Raw genomic sequence first — 23,491 nt, forward strand, 5'->3', positions numbered from 1 at the left:
TCGGGGACAATTCTAGTAAATCGGTGGGTCTGAATATTTTCGGGTTGTGGACTTCGCAAACCAGAGGAACACTGTGGATCCTCTCTCCTGGATAAATGCCTGTGAGCACATGCGCTTATATTTTGCATATCATCGCAGAAGGTTTAATCTCCTAAGTACAGGGTTCCCAGCCTGGTCCCTCCCGCTAAGTATGAAGTGCTAATTGGTTCCTTGACGAGCCCGTCAGTGCTAATGTGTTAGGTGGCTCTCCCTCGGATCTTAATGTCCTAAGTCAACTGAAAAACAGGCTCAAAATCCTGTGGGAGAAGCTGTTCCCTGGGTGGCCTTGGCACGTGGGACTCCTCTGCTCTTTCCTTCTCTTCTCTGGTGCAAGCAGTTGTTTTCACCAATTCCATTGCAGCCAATTCCTTTCCCGTATCCCTCCCAGCTAGTCCCAGCTAAGGAACAATGACAGAACAATTAATATGTTGGAATGTAAAGGTGAAGGACATGGCCTTCGACTAGGAGGGAAAGGGAATCTTCTTTGAACTTTGGTCCAGGAATTCAGCTAACAACCAATATACTAATTAAAATAACTAATAATATACAAGGTTAATATAGTACTCTAAAATTACAAAGTGTTTTCAAATACGTTGTTTTATTTAATCATCAAAGTCACCCGAGTAAAGCGTAGGTACTCAATAAATGTCTCTGAGACATTTAAAATCCATACTGTGTATTTATTATAGAGCCAGTAGATGAGCCCTCTCAGGCTGAGCTGAGGCAGGCACAGATCTGACGTGAGGACTTGTGCCTGGTGACTGCAGTCGTATAATACGCTCAGCAACCATTTCCCCCTGGATTTTATTCTGATTGCACAATATTGCAAAATTCCTGATTCACAAAGATGAGCAGTTGCAAATGGAAACATTGTTTTACCTTGAAATCTCAGAATATTTTTCAATTAAGCTGAGAAGTCAGGAGCAGCTTTGCCTGAGGCTGGCTGTGCACCAACAAATTGGCTGCAGCCCAAAGCTTGTGTTGTTGGGCTTCAGTATGCGACTAGCCTATGGTACGTTGAGGACATATTTTTACCATGGTTTAAAAAACTGATAAAATGCATATTGGAGAAGAAATTGGTAGCAGATTTGGGAGAGTCAGTTTGAAAACTATGGGGCACAGTTTGAAAACCACTGATAGTGACATCCAGCAGGGTTTTTGACATGATGGACATGCTCTAAGTGAAGTCCACACCCTCTTCTCTGAGCACTCACTTTGGGCTCAGGCTCTATAACCTCCTCACTCAGGAACTGGTAGCCACGTTGACCAGTTGGGCGCAAGGGACAGTCCATCCTGTCCAGGTGTCCAGGGGTCACTCCCTGTGCTGGACCTGCCCCATCCACTCTGCTCGGTGCGAGTGTCTGTGTTGCCTTCTCGCTCCTCCTTCTAAATCTCAGTCACTGTGGGTTCCAGAACAGGTCTAGGTCGGGAGACCTTGATCAAGCAGATTTGATAGAACGCCTTGCTTCTCTCCAGTGTGCCCTGGCCTTCCACTACTGCCAGCGGTGCCTGTGGGTGTACGGCTCTTGTTTCTCTCATCTGTCGGGATATTGCTGTTGGGGGCGGGATCCTGGTAGAGAAAGATTAGGGCTAGTCCCAGAAGAAGAATACCCTCATGTTTGGAGAATGCATTTATGAAAATACAGCGGTTTCGTTGTTTAGAAGAAATAACACAGGCACAGATGAAAAAAAATTCAAGCAATGCCTAAGGGTATGGGAGAGAAGGAATTCTTCCTCCCACCCCAGCCCCCAGCCCCCCGCTGTGTTCCTGCGAGGCAGCCGCTGTGCTGGCTGTGGGCGTGTGCGTGCATGCATTGTGTGAGCAGATTAGCACAGAGCGTTAGTGTTTAGCAGTGGAGAAAGCATTCGCATTGCGAGATTTTTATGTTTCACGCTCACTCTGACTCTGCCCCTGAGGATAAGAGGTCCCCGAAGTGTATTTGGGAATTGCATGGCGCAGTAGCTCTAATGAGTTCAGGCTGGAATTGCAGCTTTGGTGATGGGCTCTGTGGTTTGGCTTGCATTCCTCCAAGGTGAACCCAAAAGAAGGCACTTAGTTTGAACATCTACAGGAGTGGGCTCCGTCTGTGTGATATCTCCCTTGCGCAGCGGCATTCAAGGAGGCCTGACACATTGCAACCGGATTTGAACCTCATGGAGGAAGGGGCGGGCTCCTTAGCAGACAGCATAAGTCTCTGAAACTCTCTGTCTCCCCTTTATGGTAGACATGGTGTATTCTTTGGTCAAAGAACATATTTTCAGCTCCAGTGGAATAGAGAAGAAAATAAAATTACTAATGACCTCCCAAGAACGGATTTGTCTCTGGGAGCAGTGGTGGCTTAAAGCACTTTATAAGTAAGGCTTGAGTAAACTTTTTCTTTCTTTCTGGTGAGTGGGGTTTTTGTTAGTTCCCTTCCCATATTGACGTAATGCTCAAGAGGCCCGCTTCTGGATAGGCTGCAGAAGCTAGCACAAAGAGGGCAAATTTTGGAGTTAGGTGAACCTTGTGTACCCAGCTTCTTTAAGTGTCAACTTTCTCCCGTGTTAATGGGCTAACCGTATCTATTTTTTAGGGCACTGGAGACTATTATACAAAATAGCCAACGTCAAGTCACTAGCAGACTGCCTGGCGTTTAGTAAAATCTCAACGAGCATCAGCCCCTCCTCCTACATCCCTCTTGTCTCAGTGATGTTTTCTGCAGGAGCTGGTGGTAAGATAGCTCATAGCCAAGAAAACAAGCTTCAACTTTGGCGAGATGGATGTGGGGAGACGGAGGAGCTCCACCCTCGAGAAACTGGAGTCTGGAGGTTCTTGAGCCATTGTTCTTTCCAGGGGGGAACATGCCTCCCTCATAACTCTTCTAAGACAGATGTGTCAGGTGGGGTCCAGCTCAGACATCTTCAACACACCCTCGAGTGAGTGAGACTTATCTGAGTGATCATATTACTTTGGAGTTCTGGACATAATCTCCCATCAGCATGAGAATCCCTGGTGGGGAGTGAGGTGAGGTTAATTCTCCTGGAGGGTGGGGTCATTGGAGCCTGCCCATTGACAAGATAAAACCACGAATTCTATAGAGGTAGAAAAATAAGACCGGAATGGATTATAGACTTCTCCTCCAGAATGAAGTTAAGGATTATCAGAAATGCTAGTGCATTTTTTTCCTCAAAGCCAAAGCCAAGCCGTAGTCCAGAATCAGACTCACCCGGGTCTATAATTAATACCTCGTTCCAAGGATAGAGCTGGCATTGTTCTTAAGCATCACCATGAACAACGGATCCAGGTCACCCGAGCTGCTCTCGAGGAATGTCTGTGGTCACATTCGGGTCACCGACTTGTCAAAACAGTCCCGCAGTGCGTTCAGGACGGCGTCTGGCTTTTTCTCTCCAAGGGCACACTTTGACGATACTGCAACCTACTCCGCGGTGGCGACGAACGTGCATGGACAGGTGTCGACCAACGCGGCGGTCGTGGTGAGAAGTGAGTTTGCACGTTCCTGGGGGGGTGGGGGGCGGTTGCTGCCTTCGCGCCTTCTTTCTCTTTCTTCGTCTTGCTCACCAGCTGTCTTGCAGGGTTCCGAGGAGACGAGGAGCCGTTCCATTCCGTGGGACTCCCAATTGGATGTAAGTGGATTCTTTTTCCTATTCAGGCAGAACAATGTGTGGTGACATAGTGTATAATTTTAAAAATTATTGTCTAATGGTGAAATATATATATTTTTAAATCATATTTCAAAAGACTCTTCCAAGTTTTTCCTGGCCAGGGTTAGTCTGCTGACGATCTGCTCCCCTGTAATTTTGTGGCTAGGGGGAATTTTTAGACACTGGTGAAATTGTTGCCTTGAGAGACTTTACATTTTTGAATTGGGGAAAAAAAAGGAATCCAACTCCTTGACATGAATGCGTACAGTTGCCACAGTTTTCCTTTTTTACCCCAAAATTCGCTGTGCTCATTTTTAGCAAACAGCTGAGGTGGATCAACAGGAGGATATGCAGCAGCCCCAGGCCTGCCTTTATGTGGTTTAAATTCCTTTTCCTGGATACACGTGATACGTGCTGTGGCATGTGTGACTTGGCATCCTGGTCTTCCACTTACTGTCGCATCCTTGAGGTTTCCCTGTGCACTTTGTGAGAGCCACCAGCTCTTCCGTGATGCTGATGAACCCTATGCCACCACGTGGTCTCCTGTTTCCACGGTGACCTGCAGTGGTCCTGTAGGAGGCAAGTGGGGTCTCTTTCTGAGATCCAGGGCTAGTTTTCAACTAGACGGCCCAAGAAGCTGGTTGACCAGAGTCAGGGGAGGGTGGAGAAGGCAGCCGTGGGATGGCATCTTGAGGACTATGACTTGGTAGACTACTTTCAAAATGTTATGGTTTGGGAATGAGATTTCGGATCGACCTGACCCTCCAAAAGACTACTTGCGTCTTCCCGTGGCAGCTTTGATTTGATCATAATCTGAGGTCCAGACGTTGCAAATCCAGTGTCTGTGAGAGAAGCACTGACCAGAACAGTGACGGAGGGGAAGCCTTTCCGGCGGCCACTGAACACTTTGTGTGTAACCTCCTTTGGGTCATTTCTGCGTGAATTTTATTGATGGTCTTATGTCCAACACTTGGGGGCATCCAGGACCACTCACAGGCAAGGGGCACAAGTTCAAGGCCAGCGCAGTGGAGAGTCAGGGAGACCTGAGCCTGGTGTGACGGGTGCCCTGGATTCCAAGGACAGCGCAGTTTCCACTTGGAGGCCGGCCCTGACGCACTGACCAAGCTGGAAGGGGCCTCAGAAGCTGCCCAGTCCCGTCCGATGGGTTTCTTCTATTTGTTAAAATTTTATCTTTCTAAGTAAAAACTTCAAAGTATTTACAACCTCCGAAATTATGGATCAGACACAGTAGATGCTCCTGTATTCACCCCCCATTTTAACAAATGTAAATACGCTGCCATTTTGCTTCAGTTACTTTTTAAAATTGAAGTCAAATTGGCATCGCACAAAATGAAGCATGTTCAAGTGTGCAGTGTGGTGGCACTCAGTTATCTTTGGAGGACTAAAGCTGTCACAGAGACAATGAAGCTCCACGATCTTTCCCTGCCCCTTCCCCGTTCGAGGCCTTCCTCCTAAGCGGAAACCATCATCTTAAAGTCTGCAGCTATTTTCGAAAATTTCACTGCACGTGTATATTTGTAAATCATAGATTTTTTTTTGTTGTTTAAAAATGTTACTGTAGATTTTTTTCAGAAGTGTACTTTCTCCCCCACAAACATTATATTTTTGAGATTTAATCAGGCTGATACCATGGGATCTAGTTAATTCACTTTGTCTGTACTGTAAGTGGTGTTCTATTGGTGAGCACAACACGGTTCATTCTGAAGATGAGAAAGCTGTGGACTCGGAGTCTGCGTGACCTGAAGCCACACCTGGGGCCGATGCAGAATTTAAACTCTACTCTTAACACGTGGTTTGGGGTCCAGGTTGCCTCCCTGCACATCCGTGCCTCTCCGTCCCCTTTGGCACAAATGGCAAGGTACAACCCCAAGACTGGTTTTCTGATTCTACAGAAGTGGCTTGTCTTAGTTAGCTCTGCTGTCATAACAAATGCCACAGACCGGGGGGCTTAACCAACAGACATTGACTGCTCATGGTTCCGGAGGCTGGAGGTCCAAGATCAAGGTGCCGGCCACGTGGGTGAGGCAGTCTTCCTGGCTGGTGGATGCCTCCTTCTCACTGTGTCCCCACAGGGGGGAGAGAGAAAGGGCTCTGGTCTCCTCCTTATAAGGACACTAATCCCATCATGGGGCCTGCTCCCATGGCCTCATCTAAACCTAATCTCCTCCCCAAGGCCCCACCTCCAGTCCCACGCCTTTGGGGGTAAAGGCTTCAAGCTGTGAATTTGGGGAGAAGAATCATTCATTCCAAAATGCGGCTCATTTGAGGAAGTGAACATTACATGGTGGTGGGAAATACACTTTTCCAGAAATGGCCTGACATGTGGGCTGTGCCTGAAGTCCGCTCGCCCCCTGTGCTCTAACTGTGTCCCTTCTCTCTGTGCAGTGCCCTTATCGTCCGTGGTTCCATACATGCACTTTGACATCCAGTTTTTGGAGAAATTCGGGGTCACCTTCAGAAGAGAAGGCGAGACTCTCACTCTTAAGTGCACGCTGCTGGTGACACCGGAGCTGAAAAGGGTGCAGCCTCGAGCCGAGTGGTACCGGGACGGTGAGTGCAGGGACAGCCACCCACACCCGGGGGAAGCGTTCCGCCCACCTGCTTCGGGTCTTGGCCACTTTGGGGTGAAAAGGAATTTTAAACTTTCCAGTTAATTTAGCATTGGTCTCTACCACCGTGATAGCTGCAGGCAGCAAAGCGGAACCTGGAGCCTGCCATCGACCATGAACTTCACCCAGGGGATGTGGAAAGGTAGACAGGGAGGGTCTGGGTTTGGAGGAGTCATCAGAGATTTTTATAGCTCCATAAAGAGGGTCTCCATGTGATTAAACAGAATGAGTGAGGTGTCTATATCTTTATGTTTTCCCTTGGCTACAACAATAGCCAGCATTTATTAGAGCTTATCATGTGCTGGGCTCTGTTCTGACTGTGATGACTCACTTAATTTCATAAGGACCCTGTGAGAGGGATGGTGGGGTTAGGTCCCTGTTACAGATGGGAGCTGGGATAAGGGACTTGCTCAAGGCTTCCCCTGGAAAGGGGCAGAGAGGGATCTGAACCCGGCACTCTGGTTCCAGGGTCCTTGTTCCTTGCCTCTGTGTGCCATTTCTTCAGTGGGCACAGCTTATCCTGTGCTGCCATGTGTACCCACCCGTAGAAGGAAACGTCTTCATCTTCCCTGGGCTGTTGCTTCTCAGGGAACTTGTTTTCTATGGATTCAATTACAAAATATTCTGTTGATATTTGTTCAGGTCCTAACACGATGTAAAATGCTACAAAGAAAAATACATCATTTCTGCCCATAAGATATTTATGGTCTAGTTGGGGAAAATGCACAAAATGGTACAGCAATGCCTTTAAAGTATAAGAAATGCACCAGAACACGTTATGATAATCTGCCGAATACGTGGTGCTGGCCGTGGGGACTGTCAGAGTTGAGCCAAGAAAACAGGTTTGGAGTGATGAAGGAGAGCTTGATGGAAAGAAAAACAAGGTTGTTGAAAGACGAGGCTTTCGACTGGTGGTGGGGGGGTGGGACTCTGTGTGCTGAAGGACAGAGGCAGGAAGACATGGAAACGTGTCCCGGGCACAGAGAGTATACTGGTGACCTTGCACATAGCAGCTGGGAGTGAACGTGGGTTTGTAGGGGCATGAGACCCACGATCTTCTGTTGGAATAGAATAGTACGACCATGGCTGCTTTTTATGTTCCACGAGGGAGAGGGAAAGAGAGAGGAAGAGACGCTCTGTGGTGGCAAAGGAGACTTAATCTATCCTTTGTAATTCTAGTTTAAGATTTAACATCTAATTTAAGTTCTAAGAATCTAATTTACTCTTTCTGGAGGGAAATGAAATTGATTTGAGGAGAGTTCTCCTAATATCCCCAAAGGGTGGTGACATCAATTTTAGAACTTCTCGTGTCTAGGAAGTGCCTGGAATTCTGGGCTCATGGCAGTTTCCCTGCCTTGACGAACGTGAAAGGAATATACACGTTCAAGAACCGTAGCTGACAAGCCTTCCTGCACATCCAGTCAGGGGCTTGCTACAGTTCTGGGATTTCCTGTAAAAGTAGCTGCATGACGACAGCCATGATCACATCTTCGCAGGCTGTCTTATTCCAGTGGAGACCAGTGGAGACCATTCTCTGTGGCTTATTTTTAGACATTAAAATGCAGGGAGATACTTTTCACTGCTTAAAATTAATGAGCTGTGAGCTACCGGGTGGCAGTGAAGCCCGAGGCGATGTGTGCAGCAGGGAAAGTGAAATTGGGGACAAATGAAGGATTAGAGCTCTAATCTCATCACAGACGGGAGAGCCTTGCTTACTTATAATAAACCAAAGACCACTTTTGGGTGAGATTTGCACTTGAGGCCGATTTAGTAAGTTATGATAAGGTCATGAAGCCAATGATGGGATGGACGTTGGTTCAAGGAACTGGCTCCCAACTACATGTGTTGCTCAAGGAGAGCACGACATGGGCCTGAGGGTCCTGTTCAGGTTACATACATGTAAACAGGCTGCATATTTAATCACCAGCAACGGTTTTCCCTTTAGTGTGTGAGAGAAACAGGTTCTTGGACCAAGTGCCAGGATAGTATCCTGCCCTGAGTAATCTGGTGTCTTAGTCTGTTCGAGCTGCGATGACAAAATACTGCAGGCTGGGCGGCTTCAACAACAGCCCTATGTCTCCAGTTCTGGAGGCTGGAAGTCCCAGATGAAGGTGCTGCAGGGTTGGTTCCGGGTGGGCGTCCTCTTCCTGGCTTTCGGACAAGGGAGCCTTCTCTCTCCAGTCTAAGTTATTTACTTTGTCATCCCTTCTCACTAATTCTTATTTTGAATATTACATTTTTATTGTATTTTGAATTACATTGCATTGTATTGTGTTTTTATTGTACTAACCGTGTATCAGGTACTGCACTACTTCCTCAAGAAAAGAGATAAAAATGGATAAAACAACTTAGAATTTTTATTTTATGACATATTTGCCATTTTTATTCACGGTGCTGCCAAGTGGGGCTTTGCCTCTTAAGCCCCATGGAGCAAAAGTCGTCCTGCGTCTGTGTGCTGTGGGCCAGAGGACTCCGGGGTTCGTGGTCAAGTTTGATACATGCCAATTTTTAAAATTAAAAATGTAAGAATAACTCCTTTTTCTTGTAACAAAGTGTATGTTTATTGCAAAAAATACCCTCTGAAAACTATAATTTCTCTAACAAAAATAACTATTATCCCTTTGTGGTTGGTATATCTCCGTATCTATACAAATATATTAAAGCAGGGAAGATGTATTCAATTTGAAATCTCTTTTTTTCATTTAATAAGCTATCATACACACGTTTTTGTGGCAATGATTTTTCTTCGACAGCGTTAGCCAGAGGCCACTGTATCTCCTTATGTGGATAGTCCATGCTTGCCTTGTATTTCACTGTTTGAGTTGGTTTGTATTTTTTCTGGTATAAACAATTCTGGAATTAAATCCTCATCACGTGCCACTATTTGTTACCGTGGGACAATTCTTAGATTTGTATTTTGGTGTCCAAAATTGCCTGCATCTTTTAAGACTTTTGACAAACACTCTCTACTTGCCCTGTGTACCCGCATACCGACCAGAAGGAGAAGGATGACATATCTTCCCGCCCTTCCCAATCGTGGTTGTTGCCTTGTTTCGTATTTGCCAAAATTAGTTGGAAAACAGTTTCTTGTTATTTTACTCTGAGTTTCCTTGATTTCCGGTTGAATATTTTCTCATAAGCTTCCTCGTCATCGGCGTTTCTTCTTTCACAATTTGCCTCTTCAGTTCCGTTGCCTTGTGACCTGTGGTTTGTTGGTACTTTATTATAGCTCAGGAACCTCACGGAAGCCTTTCTCTATGCCAGCATCCAGGTTGCTTGCTTTCTGCCGGGTGGAGCACCTACTTCTAATGAAACGGAGCGTGGTAGATGTGATGAGGGTCACTGTGTGATGGACGAGGACATGGACCCAGACAGGAGCCCTCCAGCTGGGAAGCAGCAAGTGCTCTGAAGGCAAAGCCAGCGGTCCCTTCACGATGCGCTCCATCTTTATCCTCTCGCCATCCACCCTTTGTCCTGTGCTGCGAATTCTCCTTCCCTCCTGATCCTTCATTTGTGCGTGTGTCCTCTGTGTAAACGGCTTTCAGGTGTTTATGAAGTGAAGCTTCGTTCCTTGGTGTCGCACTGGGAGGTCCTGCCCCACCACGCCTGCACGTCTGTCCACGTATGTTGTCTTGGATTTCTTTGGTGGTTTCTGAAGCAAATTCTGCATTTGGGTGCTCTTCCAGATGTGCTGCTGAAAGAGTCCAAGTGGACAAAGATGTTCTTCGGGGAGGGCCAGGCCTCGCTGTCCTTCAGCCACCTGAACAAGGATGACGAAGGTCTGTACACTCTGAGGATCGTGTCGCGAGGAGGCATCAGAGAGCACAGCGCCTTCCTGTTCGTGAGAGGTGCGTCGGCCCGGGTGTGAATGTGGTCCCAGGGAGGGCCTGAGCCTCACGGGGAGGGCAGACCTCGGGCAGATGGAGGACTAAGCAGAAGGGGGAGCAGGGTGACTTTGCTCCGTGGAAACTTCCAGATGGTGAAGTAGATATTTCCTAGCTACACGTCGGATTGCATCCTGACAATAAGTCCATGAAATCAGTGAGATATAATTGGGAATAGGTCAGAATCAGAGCTTTCTGTCTGTCTGATCACTGATAAAATTGCTAGAATTTATAAAACGACTCCAAAGAGAGAGCACACCTGAATTACTAATGCTCGAGGGAATTTCGCATAAGATTGGAGAGGGGACCGGAGCAGGGGCCGCCTGTGTCTCCGGTTCCTCTCCCTCCCTCCAGGCTTGCTTCCAAGTCTACGATGGCGGCAACTCTGCTGTTATTATTACCACTGACTTCAATTAACTGTGTGCTGAAGACAGTCACGCTGCCTGTACCTGCTGAGTGCTCTGTCTCAGCGGTCCATGTAGGGTCGTGTGAATCTCACAGCAGCCCCAGGGGAAGGCTTTACTGATCCCATCATGTGAAAAGCACAGCAAATTCACCACACGCCAGCACAGTGTTAGATATATGTATTTTATATATATGTTATAGATAAATGCCTATCATATATAGGCATATAGGTGTACATATGTATATGTGTGTATTTATATGTACATTTCATTTATATACCTATTCTATATATATTATATATAAAATGGATAAATGGATCTATGAATTGGATAAAATTATGTATATATGTATACATCAACCTGTATGTATATATATACATATACATACAGGTACATATATGTTTATGCATATGTACATACATATGTACACACATATGTATATGTAACCTAAAATTCTTATTGTTCTCACACATATGTATATGTAACCTAAAATTCTCACATTGTCAGTGACGATGTGGAGGCTCAGAGGCAGGGGAACCTCTTCCGAGTGCAAGAGCTGGGGTTTCGGTTCTCTGGGAGCTGGGAGCTGGGAGCTGGAGTGCCCCCCTGCAGAGTGGCAGCCCCCTGTTTTGGGGAGGCAGCACCTCTGAATGGGCTCCCTCAGGCTTTTCTCAGCACCTGCCCCAGACACCCTGTAGCCTCTGTCTTAGAGGCCCCTCCTCACCAGGCACAGCTGAACCGCTGTGAAGAATGGACACACTCTACTCTAGTTGGCTGGCGGTTGCTGTCCTGATCCCGGGGCCCCATCTCCCCAGTCTGCGCCATCCACTGGCTGCTATGCCCTCCGTTCTGACCAACTGGCCTGAAGTGCTTCCCACACCTCTGTGCCTGCCTGACTCCAGGGCACATGTGCCTGGAACAACCCTGTCAGTGTATCGTCCTTCCCAAACCAGATCAGTTAGATCAGAGCATGAAGGAAGGGCCGTGTCATTGGGAATACTTAAAAAAAAAAGAACAAATGCTGAACAAATAAGGGCGTTCACCCTCCCCTCCCCCACATGATGACATAAGCTTACGAGGCTGGGGTTTTAGACCCTTCCACAAAGTTTTACCGCTTTTATTAGGTTGGCATTAAAACGTACCTTCCATTCTCTGTGTATGCCTCCTGGCAAGACGTTTCGCCCCATAAAAGTGCAATAAATACAACATAGCTGAAGTTGCCTTGCTTATTCCGCTCCACCAACACATTTGGCGGGGTTCAACTGTTCTGATTACTTTCTGAGGATTTTGAATGTGAGAGAAAATATCTGGCTCCATGTCAAGAAATTCTCAGCTTTTACTATGCTGAGGAGACTGGGACGAGAAACTGTATAATGCTCACACTGCCAAGGGGGCAGAACAGCCGTGGCTACTGAGTAAACACGCATTTTAGGTAAGGGAGTTAAACGTTCAGTGTGTTACCTTCCTGAATAGCCCTGTTGGCCTTCAGTGCTGGTGTAATTAAAGTGTGAAAACCAAACCTAATTGCATTGTGATCACAAACAGGCCGAGAAATGAACGAATCGAGTATGGACCCAAACATTCGCTCACAACTTGCAGGAAAAACATTTTTAAGTCTTCAGATCTTCTAAGGATTTTGAAATATGAAAGTGTCTAAGGTAATATTTCTCAGGTGTTCAAAAGGCCACATTATCATTATGGTTTCATCAGCAAATTTTTGATGACACGACATTACCTAATAGCATGCCATCAAGAGAAGGTGGACTTTAAGTTTGGATCCAATTACGAAAAATAATAGATTGGAGCATTTTGTAGAAGGACAGAATGTTTTGAATTCTTAAAAAAACTCATGAGTATGTTTATATTTCTTGTCACCAATCCATCACAGTAAAAAAATACTCAAGTCGTTTGGACGTGAGGGTTTAACGGTGGGCCAAAGGGAGCAGGTGGAGTTCTGAGTTGGAAGAAGCTGTCAACAGGCTTCAAAATGAGCCCCCTCTACATGACCCTGGACACACATCTTTTCTCTCCTCCCCCACCCAGACGCTGACCCACTGGTCACAGGGGCTCCTGGCGCGCCTATGGACTTGCAGTGTCACGATGCCAACCGAGATTATGTCATTGTAACGTGGAAGCCACCCAACACCACCGCCGAGAGCCCCGTCATCGGCTACTTCATTGATCGGTGAGCGTCCATTGCGTTCTTCCAGGCACGGAAATGTTCCTGAAATGAATATTGTCATGGACAGCATATTTGGGGGTGTCTAAACTCAAGTTTGTGACACCATTCTTGATGGGATCTAGGTCCTTCACTATTTTGGTCATTTAACGCTCCTGATGAGAGAATTGGTAAATATTGCCAAATAGGCGGGACCTAGTGTAACCACATTAGATTTCTTTGTGTTGTAATTGGAGCTCTGTCTGTCTGTTCAATGCCCAGCATCAAATCACATCTTACCTCTCCAGGCGTGAGCTGGGTTTCCCTGTTCTGCGGAGGGTTCAGCCTGGGGCTGGGAATGAGGCTCCGGCTGAGGAGGTTCTGCCCTGTTCCTCCTCCCGAGGACCAGGATGAGAGACGTAGCTAAGGAGAGTGCCAGCTCATTCACACCCAAAGTCCTATTCCTCTTCTCTATTAAATAATAAAGTTTTCTTCTTGTTTCCAAGTTAAAAATATTGAAGTTTCAAAGTAAAAATTGTTGGAATTTATCTTTGAGTCAGTAACTTAAATGTAGGTCATCACTAAACCCAATAGAGTTTTAACTCTTTCCTGCTCCTTTCCTTGATAGAGCACTTATAGCCTGGGAATGAAACTCAGCAGAGCCAGTGAATTTATTGGATATGCAATTTATGCCTCAAATATGCATTTTGATCACTGAAAGAAATTACAGTCAAAGGAAATGAATTTAGATGTAAGACAGTAGGGTCTACACTATTGGGTTATAAGAGAATCATTCCTGGTAGGAATTTAAAATTTTATATGCATAAAACATAATAAAACAAGATGGTTATTTCAGGAATAAAATCAATCAGCTTGCTTTTTTTGGCATTAGGTTGATTAAATTCTCTTCTCCAACCTAACGAAGCTACTTGTTTAGGTAAAATATTCACTGTTGGGGTAATATTTTGATATGCTGGCGTCAGATTTGCAGAGGGTGTTGTTCAGGCTTTACTTTGAATTAAAAAACAAAAAACAAAAGCCATTTTCTATTCTGCAACACTTAATTTTTCCAACCATTTGGCAAAAATGATTAATAAGTTAATAATCCACTCTCCTCTCTCCCTGGTTAAAGAAGATAAAGGCAGTGGAACATTCTGGATCCGGAAGGCAGTCCTTTCCTGAGCTCCCTCCCACCCTTGCCAGTTGTTGATTTAGGCTGAGGTTTTCCCTGCCAGACTCTCAGTTTTGACCTTGTCATACTCTGGCTGAAACAGGTCAGCACACGTGGGTCGGAGAACTTTCATTAAAAATTCTCAGTAGTCAGGAGGAGAGAGACTCGATTCTTTCTAAAGCGAATGTACAACCCCGACGCTGAGCAGCTCTGAAAGATCAATTTCCTGAGCTTGTTATTTTCTCCTGGGAATTTGACATGAAGTTTTGGTCCTGAAATTTCTCAACCCGTGAAAAATGGAGGTTACTCTTTTCTACATTTTCAGGTTTCTGGTCAGGACTTAATTAATATTTTGAAAAGACTTCCAAATTCCACATGAGAAGCGTTCTAGAAAGGAACATCTTACCATCATTGGAATAGACTGTGAGCCAACATTCCAATGAGAACTCCCTCCAGTGGCTCCGTAGAGTAAGATGCGTGTGTGGCACATGGAGGGAGGGGCCATTCCATTTCCTTGGCTTGGCATCAGGCGTGCCGGGGGCTTAGGGTGGAGCCCTGTGATTTTGCCACGTAAATTGGAAAAAGAATTATCAAGGATGGATCTGAAATGACTTTTGGAGGAGACTTTGCCTAAATGTAACTGAAGGCAGGAATTGATTTTCAGCTATAAATTATAACGGCTCAGGGCAATATATATATATATATATATATATACACACACACACACATTTATACTACTATTTGTATAAATAATTGTTTTGACAGCATTGATTTTACCAATGTAAGATATTTTCCTGTTATAATTGTTTTGCTTATATAATATATATGTGTAATGTATGTGTATACCTGTATATATGTATTAGACTCACATATTTGTTATTTTCTACCTTTTTCTTTTAATTTGAAGATGTGAAGTGGGAACTGACAATTGGGTTCAGTGCAATGATGCCCCTGTGAAAATCTGCAAATACCCTGTGACTGGACTTTTTGAAGGAAGGTCTTACATATTCCGAGTGAGGGCGGTCAATAATGCGGGGATCAGCAGGCCTTCTAGAGTCTCTGAAGCTGTGGCTGCCCTTGACCCCATTGACCTGAAAAGGTTAAAAGGTAGGTCGATAAAATTTCAAGTTCCAACGAGGACTGGGAGACTTGGGGCCGTTTTGTGTGACTTGTTCTTTCTCTTTTACCCCCAGTGTACACGAGCTTTAAGAACATCTTCAGGGGCTGAGCTAGGGCGGCGATACTGCGTGGTCTCTGATGGCTCCGTCAATGTCACTTTAGAGTGGATGTAGCCAGGCTGGCGTTTATACTTTAAAACTGACCTAATGCTCTTCACTGAAACCCCATTAGGTTGGCTCTTAGTCCATCGATGGTAGAATTTCAACACACAATGAGACTCAGAAGGCGTTGAAACCAAGCTGCTCTATTTCTGAATTTTAATCTCACACGACACAGATTCCTTAGTGGGATTGGGCCCTAAATCATGGTTTTAAGTGAGCCACTATATTTTCCTTATGCGCATGGTGTTTTGAATCCGATACAAAGAGCTGAGAAGCACTAAATATTGTTGAGACCGCTTCCAAAATATCAAATCTGGTTATTTCAGAGTAGTGAGTATGTTGTAATTGTAATGCGAAGGCGATCCAGACCTTGTACTCAACTCGGGAAACCAGTGTTTTCTTTAGGAACCCTTTGAATGTCAAATTTAACATCAGCCTTTCTCTCTGCAGGAGTCCACTTGGAGGGAGATAAAGAAATTGTAATGTATGAGGATGAATCTGAAGGTAAGTAGTACGTCACTACTTCATTTCTGCTGCTCATACCCGCAGAATTTAGGATTGTAACTAGAGACAAGAGAGATGGAGAAAAAACACCCACGTGGGGTACACTCTTTACATGTAAAACTGAAAAGTGTAGGTAACCCCTGCAAGCTTAGCGTCTATGGAAGTTAAAAAAAGTAAACAAGGCAGAACAAGATAGTGAGAATCAGAATCCGGGTATAGTCAGTGTGGACTCGCTGTTTTCATTTGGGTTCACATAATGCATTCTCTCGGGGACTTATCGAGAAAAAGCCCAACTGAATCTAAGATTTGATCACAGGCTCCATCAGTGGAAGAGTAGTTTGTTTTATTTTTTTAAGTAAAAATTTTATTCCTCGCCTTTTAACTGAAATGGACTGAGTCTTTCCTGTCTAATAGTGTTCTTGGTTTGAAAGTTTCCATTTCCCTTATTTGTGTTGGATTTTATGAATACTTCCTCTCCTTACTATTCCTTCCAGAGATAGCTGAAAAGATCGATTTATTAAGAAGGAGAATCTAGCATTATTAATCAGAAATCCAAAGATTTTCATTGGACTTATAATTAGAGTTCATAGGTACTTAAAAAGTAGATTTCAAATTAATTGGGAGCCACTGCCTGAGGAGATGGACTTTTGGGCTCTTGTTGCAGATTCAGAAGTTCATTAGTTAATTTTCATATTTGCCCCTAAATGGTATCGAAACTTTGTATCTTCTGCTCCTATAAATATTTTTCTGTAGTATCTCAAAAAGAACCCATAATTCCCAGAAGAATACCCGTTGAGTTCCGGTTAATTGCATGGTAACATTTAAAGTCTTAGTTAAAATCCTGCTTCCAGAAGAACTCAGAAACCAGGAAAGATGCCCAATAAATAACAAAAGAAAATTATTTGGGAAAGATTACTTATTTTGACTTCCTAAATAACTGACTAAAACATAGATATTCGAATGAATAAAAAATAATTCAAAATTGTATTGAAAGAGACGTTCTTGTAGTTGACCAAACTGTACGAAATACCTGTTTTTCATGTGAGAGAGGAAAAGGAAGTTCTCTTTTTCACCCATAATAGGCAGATGGGATTAGTGAGGAGAGAAGCGGTCTGAATTACCCTGCGTGGGCACGCAGAAATTCAAATTCGGTAAAAATTACCTAAAATGAGAAGACATAAGTAGCTACTTAAATGTCGTATATCTATGACGAAATTTGGATTATGTAAAGGTCATGGTGGAAAGCACTGGGGATATGAACTAGTACAATCTAATGAACCTTTCCAAGGCAGGAGCTATGCCCTTTCAGAGAGAACACCTATCTTTTTATACATACATTTAAAGGTGTTGCCATATAAATAGGCAGCTATTCATTAAGTGCCAAATAAAGAAATAACACATTTTCAAAGACTTGGTTTTTCAGGTGCTAAAATGGAAGTTTGGTTTACAGACACAATAGATCTTATTTCCAGCTGGAAGAAAGTCACAGAGAACATTTTTCATGTTTCTTCTCATGGTTCCTTTCTTATAAGAAGGCAGGTTTTCTGGCTCCCTGGGCCGTTCCCTTCATTTCTTGTGATGCATTCTTGAACGTGGCTGTGTTTTATCTTCCTCTGGGAAGCATTCCTGAGGCGCAGTTTGTGTAGCTGGTCATGAAAGGCAGAGGCTAAGACACTCGGATGGAGGGTTGTTTGACTTGGCCAGGAGTTCAGCCACAGAGGGCTTCAGTTCTCTGGTGGCAGGCTTTGCGTGCAGCGAATGGGCAATTTCCCAAACAAACTAGGTATGAATAAAAGCTCATGTGCACTGATATGGGGGTTTGGAAGGCTCATCTGTTTACCTTACTCATGCTAAACAATGAATACCTCTGCTAATTTAAAAAAAACCTTTAGAGACAGAAAGAAATTCCATAATGTTTTTAAGCAAACCCTTTCTGGGTTCAAAAATGTGCTATTAGGAAGTTCTTTTCCTTTCTACTCATATCTCCTTTCTTCATCTAAGCCGATCTTTTTGTTTTATCATTGTTTTAGCTAGAAAAGAACTGGTAAAAGCCGTTTGTTTTAGTGAAAAAGCAACATTACTTCTGTAGGCTAAAAAATTGCTCCTCTGCTATTTTTGTTTTTTTGCTAAGTTTTTCTAGTCACTTTAATCTTTATTAGTGTCTTCCCGCAAACATTTTAATTAATATCAATGCTCTTCTCTTAATATCATTCAACTTTTCCAATCTTTCTTGAGTTGCTCCATTAGAAAATGCATACTCTAGTCTTGGAAAGGCCAGAATAGGTCCTTGCAGAATATAATGAGATTGTTTTTATTCTACTAATCATGTAACATGATTAGTATGTTCCGTGTTATTTTCCATGGAAAATCATGTTTCCAAACATTCAATGCGCCGTCTTGGACGAGGTCATTTGTGGCTAACACGTTGAATTAGTCATTTGCTCTGAATGATGCAGTGCTCAGTTCCAGTTGTATATTCTCTTGAATTCCGTCATCTTGAGGATTCTAAAAATTCCAAATAAACTTCATGTTTCACTGACTTAGAGAAAAATTTCCTTGAGGAGGTTGTGGAGGTTGTGATTTCTTTGGGTTGACAGAACAAAATGCAGGATTTAGAATCGAAGACCTGGGCTTGGACTCTGATTCAGCCACTCAATAGTGGTGTGATCTTAGGAAAGCCCGGTATTTTTCTGAGCTCCATTTCTGAGTTCCATTTCCATTTCATATTTCCATTTTCACCCAGTGTTGATGTGACTCATTAGAGCAGGGCCCCAGAGAAGCACTAAGATGACACAGCAGAGGCATCGGGCAGTACCCATAATGAGCAGCAGCGGCTGAGTGGTGGAAGTCTCCCGGGGTTGAGCATTTGGTCATTTCCTCTCATCTTGTTTTGCTTTCATTGGCTTTTCCTCTCTCAGAGTTCTCCTCTCAGCTGTAGGAGTGTTGGTTATGGACATCGGTTTATTTTCTTGGCCCTCTCCTTGGCTCCCCAGGGCCATTTTGAATCCTCTCCTCCTCTGTCCATTTTTGGGTCATCTGCAGATCTCCAAGGCTCATGGATGGCCTCATGCATGGCCAGGTGATGCTAAAAGTCTTAATAACTCAAGCATCTTACCCTGATTGGGGATTCCCTGCTGACAAAAACTGGATTCCTTCTTCTTGCTTTGGCATCAAATAAAATGCTTCTTATTCCATTTTCTCTGGGCCTGGAAGCTACGTGCCAGGTCTGAAAACAGCGAGACATTCAGATCTAAAAGTGTGTGAGAGGTAATTCTGCGTTCATGTGTCTACATGATCATTCTGCTGTTGTTATCTGCCTTGCCTCCTCGGTCCTCTCGGTTTGCTTCCTGGGTCATCTGGCGCCTCTGAAATAAACCATGATTCAGTCTTGGAAGTTCAGCAGACTACCTAGGATGGGTCTTCTGTATCTTCTCTCTTTAGTGCCTCTTTCTGGATCTCTTTAGGTGTGGGCACAGCGTGTGGATCCAGAGCAGGCCCACAGGGTGTCCTGAGGCCCCGCTGTACCCAGTGCTCTGGGGCACTTCCCTGGAGACACACTGACTCCTTGTTTGAAATCTGACCCACTTGCCGGAGCGCTTCTAGATTAGGTCCCGGCCATGCTTCTCTGCCGGCGTTGCCTGTAAAATGTGATGCTCTCCGAAACAGGACTCTTATGAAATGAAACCCAGTCTTGTTTGTGCTGTTTCCATGTGGCTGTTCAATTTCTCGCCAGCAGCAGAGTCCTGAGGGTGCAATTGGATATCAGGAAGGGCTCAGAGAGGTCCTGGGGACATTTCGAACCATTTTAATCATGTGCTAATCTAATTGGAAGCTCATGATATTTTGTATCGCAATTACAGGGACTGTGGGTCTGGAAAACCTCCACCCCTCATGAAAAGCTCTCATATCCAAACATAATGCCCCCGACACCTAACATGGTATTAAAAAAAGACACGTGTCAGAAGAGAGGTATAGGAGACGTCTCTGATTGCAAATGTTCTATCACGGTTATTTGCAAAAGGCTTATCGATATCACTCTGCAATTCAAATATATAGGCATAGACTACAGTGCCTGTTAATGTGGTAGAGATCTACCCAGGAGGGAAAAACAATGTGCTTTAGAAGTTGATACATAGTTTCAATGCTTTGAGGACATACAGTATGAGGAAAATAACCAGAGAGGGCCATAGGCCATGAGGGAAAGTACAGACACATTCTGCAAGGCATCCATATTGCAGAACACAGATTCCTAATACTTGCTCTGCACAAATTCCCAGTGCAGTCAGAGCTCCGTTTCTGGTTAAATGCCCTATTTCTTCTTGGTAAATTCTTCCCCCTCTTTCCAGCTGAAACTCTGGGAGACGTTTGCATTAGATTCTTTTCTTGTGAACTGGCTTATATTAGAGACAAGAATAATGGTATGATCTTTACCAGTGCATTATACTGGAAAAATAGTCTTTGCGGTTTGCTTACTGTCCCAAAATAGAAGTGAAGCACAGGACAGCACTGGTATGGCAGTTCTGTAAAGCTGGGTCATGTCCCCAAGAGACAGTGCTTCCAGATGTGCTGGAGCACACGGGCTGCCCCGGGTTCACCAGTCCTCCCTGCGTCTGCCACTCCTCCAGGCGAAGTTCAGGTTCCAGGACCTCCCACCAACGTACACGCCTCGGAGATCAGCAGAACATATGTTGTCCTCAGCTGGGACCCGCCTGTTCCCCGTGGCAAGGAACCGCTGATGTATTTCATCGAGAAGGTACTCTGTGGTCACGTTTCCTGAAAAAGCGAATCCCTGTAGGGTTTCACGTTGCGCTATTTCACGGGTTTTAAAGAGGAGCAGTTGTCAGTCATCGCCGAGCTTCGTGACTGTTATTTAATATGAAGCTAAAGGCACGGGCTGCACTGTGAATACGTGAGAAGAGTCCTGGGATGGAGGTCGGCATCAGGGGATCGTGTCCCCGTTTTGGCTATGCCAACATCATGTGAGCAAGTCAGTTACTGCACGTCTCTAGGCTTCAGAGTCCCCTACTGTACCTGAGGCATTGAACCCAGGGATCTGTACGTTTTCTCCCTGCTGGAACGTTCTTGGCTCCCAAGTGCTGAGGATGCTGTGGGAAGCGGGCAGGAGGATATTTCCCCTTTGCTCTCAGTCTGCTCTTGAGCCATGTGGCCACTTGGTGGCGATCTTGTAGAGGAGTTCACACTTCAGACGGCACAGAGTTAGACAGAATCACTGGTTTGAAGACTTTTTAGATCTGCATACATATAAAGAGCTTGTGTGTTGCAGCTCTGCGTGCACGCGCGCGCACACACACAGGGATAATGTGTATAACCAACATAATTCCAAATACAATGTCCTTATCTCATGCTGTGCATTCTCTCCTACATTAATCTAGTCTGCCCTATTGCATTAAAAAATGCAGGCTGTGACCCACTCATTAGATTTGGTGACCTGCTATTGGGTTGTGGGCCATGATTGGAAAACCCTTTGAAGTCCTGCAAATCCTGTGATTATGGGTTCGTGATACTAAATTTATATTACAATATAACACATAATACAATATACACAGTATACGCATATAGAACATAACACTTAATATGAGCATATAATACATAATACAGAATAATGGATAGTACAACTAGACGAAGAAATGGAAATGGAAATGGACAGTATTTCAGACTCCAGAGTGTATAACGACCCTGTGGCCTTCACCACTTGTCTGCGGTGCTTAGTTGCCTGGAGGGCTGTAACCAGAAGTATGCAGGGTAAAGGGTTAGCTTGTTAACTCTGGGTGATAAAATAGTTATTTGCATCATGAAAATCCAAGTGGTCAGCCCCAGTTGTGGTGCTCTCCCACGAGAGGTGTTCCCTTCTCGGAAGCATTTCCCTAGTCATCTACTACCAATGCTGGAAACATCCAGTATTGGCAAACACATTTTTAAAAAGAGGACTCCATTATGGAGGACTTCATTTGCTTCGCTACTACAGCCAACAGTGGCAATCAGCTGTGGCAGGTGAGCCACGGAGACCACATGTAGATGTAGGAGAGGAAGCTGCCGGCACAGCCTGAGGTGAGGAACGGTGTTCAAGGACCCAGGAAGCACGGAGACCGCAGGCAGGACTCAGCTACACCCCGGTGGAGCAGGGGGACACAGCTCAGATGGACGGGTTGCATCCCCCTCTGTTGCAATCAGCCCAGGGTGGACAGTCCATCCCCAATCCTTCTAAGATGGTCTTTTGGTGACTTAGTTCCTATGAAGCATTAAAAGAACCACAAGATTAGTTGTGATTTATTTTTCTCTGTTTATTCCTATATTTCCATTATATGTTAAGACCAGGCGTGAAATGAACTGCACCTGTGATCAATACCATTGATTCTCACCAGCCGCTTCCCTCTCCCTTGATCGCGTAGCTGTAAGCGCCATCACCCTCTCAGTGAGCTCTGCAGGATGGTTCCGCACGCAACGTGGAGGAATGCTCTCTGTTCTAGGTGGACTCCTGGGTGGCCATGGCCCGTTCTCCCACAGGCTCAGTGCCCAGCGGCTCATCGTTTCCATGGAGAGTTCTGTGTGGTGGAGGCAGTGGTGCCTGGCGCGTGTTCCTGTGGTCCAGGGCTGTGCCCTGCAGGCCCGTGAAGGTGCCGGGACGGGCACACTCTCCTCCAGTCCCGGCTTAAAGGATGAGCAGCTCCTGACTTAGTTTGGCTCCCAGGCTTTTCTTGGGCTTCTAGAAGCTTGCAGTTTTTCCCTACTCCCTCCCTGTCCTTCCTCTGGTCAGCCCTGGCCAGTGTCTCCTTCTCCTCTGCTCTCCTTCCCCCAGCCGCCCAGATGAGAACACACGCAGGCCCGTGGGGGCCTCCTACCAGGACACCCATGTCAGGTCCGAGAAAGTGACTTCACTTTTGCTGAAATGAGAGAAAACCTGTCCTTCAAACGTGAATCTAATATCTAGAAGCCTGGGTCGTTATTTGAAATGTTTTCATGGTTCTTTTTAGCAGGGTCAGTGTGCACCAACTGTTACTACCTTAGGAGTCCTTTCAAAAAGGGGGTTTTATCTCTACAGGAAAAATGTTAAACACATAATCGAGGTTTTAAAAGTAATTATCAATGATCAAAATTAAACATGCAATATAGAAAATTTGGAAAATACAGAGACGTTGTGTAGAATAAAATGAAAATCACCGTAATTCCATCCTATAAAATAGTCATTATTAACATGAGGTACATACACTTAGAGGCTTTTTCTGTACAGGTTTTTATATACTTGATATATCATAGATACAGTGTGCATCCTCTATCACATTTAACAAAATGATACAATTCCTCTCATCTGATTAAAGACCTTTACACAATAACTAAAATGGCTACTTTAAGTTTGTGAATGTATCATAATGTAGCTTACCCTATTGCTACTTATTTAGATTGCTGTCATTTTATTACTACCATGGTACCTGCAAAATAGTGAAAATTTTAACTGAAATGTGATCAATTATGTTGGAATTGTATGAAAATATTCCTAAATTATCTTTAATTACTTATGGTTCATTCCATTTTACTGAAACTACAATCTATGTATTGGTTCCCTAAAGTTTTCTATAGTTTTTTTGCTTTCATGAAAAAATTTTTATTGGTAAGCATTTCCAACTTTGGGTGATTTCTTATCTAGTCTGGCTTCCTTTATAATAAAATCCAGAAAAGATTTATTGATGGCCTAGTATGTGCAGCATACTACCACATTCCTCAAGTGTAAGTTGGTTAGCTAAAATGGAATATTTCCTTTAA

General features: G+C 44.5%; 1 protein-coding gene across 1 annotated transcript in view; it reads left to right on the forward strand.

Moving 5' to 3' along the window:
* MYOM2 (myomesin 2) overlaps positions 1–23,491 on the forward strand; it is an 85,633-nt gene that overhangs the window by 13,034 nt on the left and 49,108 nt on the right. The window contains exons 6-13 of the mRNA XM_058525373.1: positions 3,432–3,520; positions 3,613–3,663; positions 6,088–6,252; positions 9,998–10,159; positions 12,643–12,784; positions 14,836–15,035; positions 15,659–15,712; positions 20,338–20,465. Of these exons, the coding sequence (XP_058381356.1) occupies positions 3,432–3,520; positions 3,613–3,663; positions 6,088–6,252; positions 9,998–10,159; positions 12,643–12,784; positions 14,836–15,035; positions 15,659–15,712; positions 20,338–20,465 (991 nt within the window). The remainder of the gene's footprint in view (positions 1–3,431; positions 3,521–3,612; positions 3,664–6,087; positions 6,253–9,997; positions 10,160–12,642; positions 12,785–14,835; positions 15,036–15,658; positions 15,713–20,337; positions 20,466–23,491) is intronic.

Source organism: Diceros bicornis, chromosome 29, assembly GCF_020826845.1.
Source record: "Diceros bicornis minor isolate mBicDic1 chromosome 29, mDicBic1.mat.cur, whole genome shotgun sequence".
Classification (NCBI taxonomy): domain Eukaryota; kingdom Metazoa; phylum Chordata; class Mammalia; order Perissodactyla; family Rhinocerotidae; genus Diceros; species Diceros bicornis.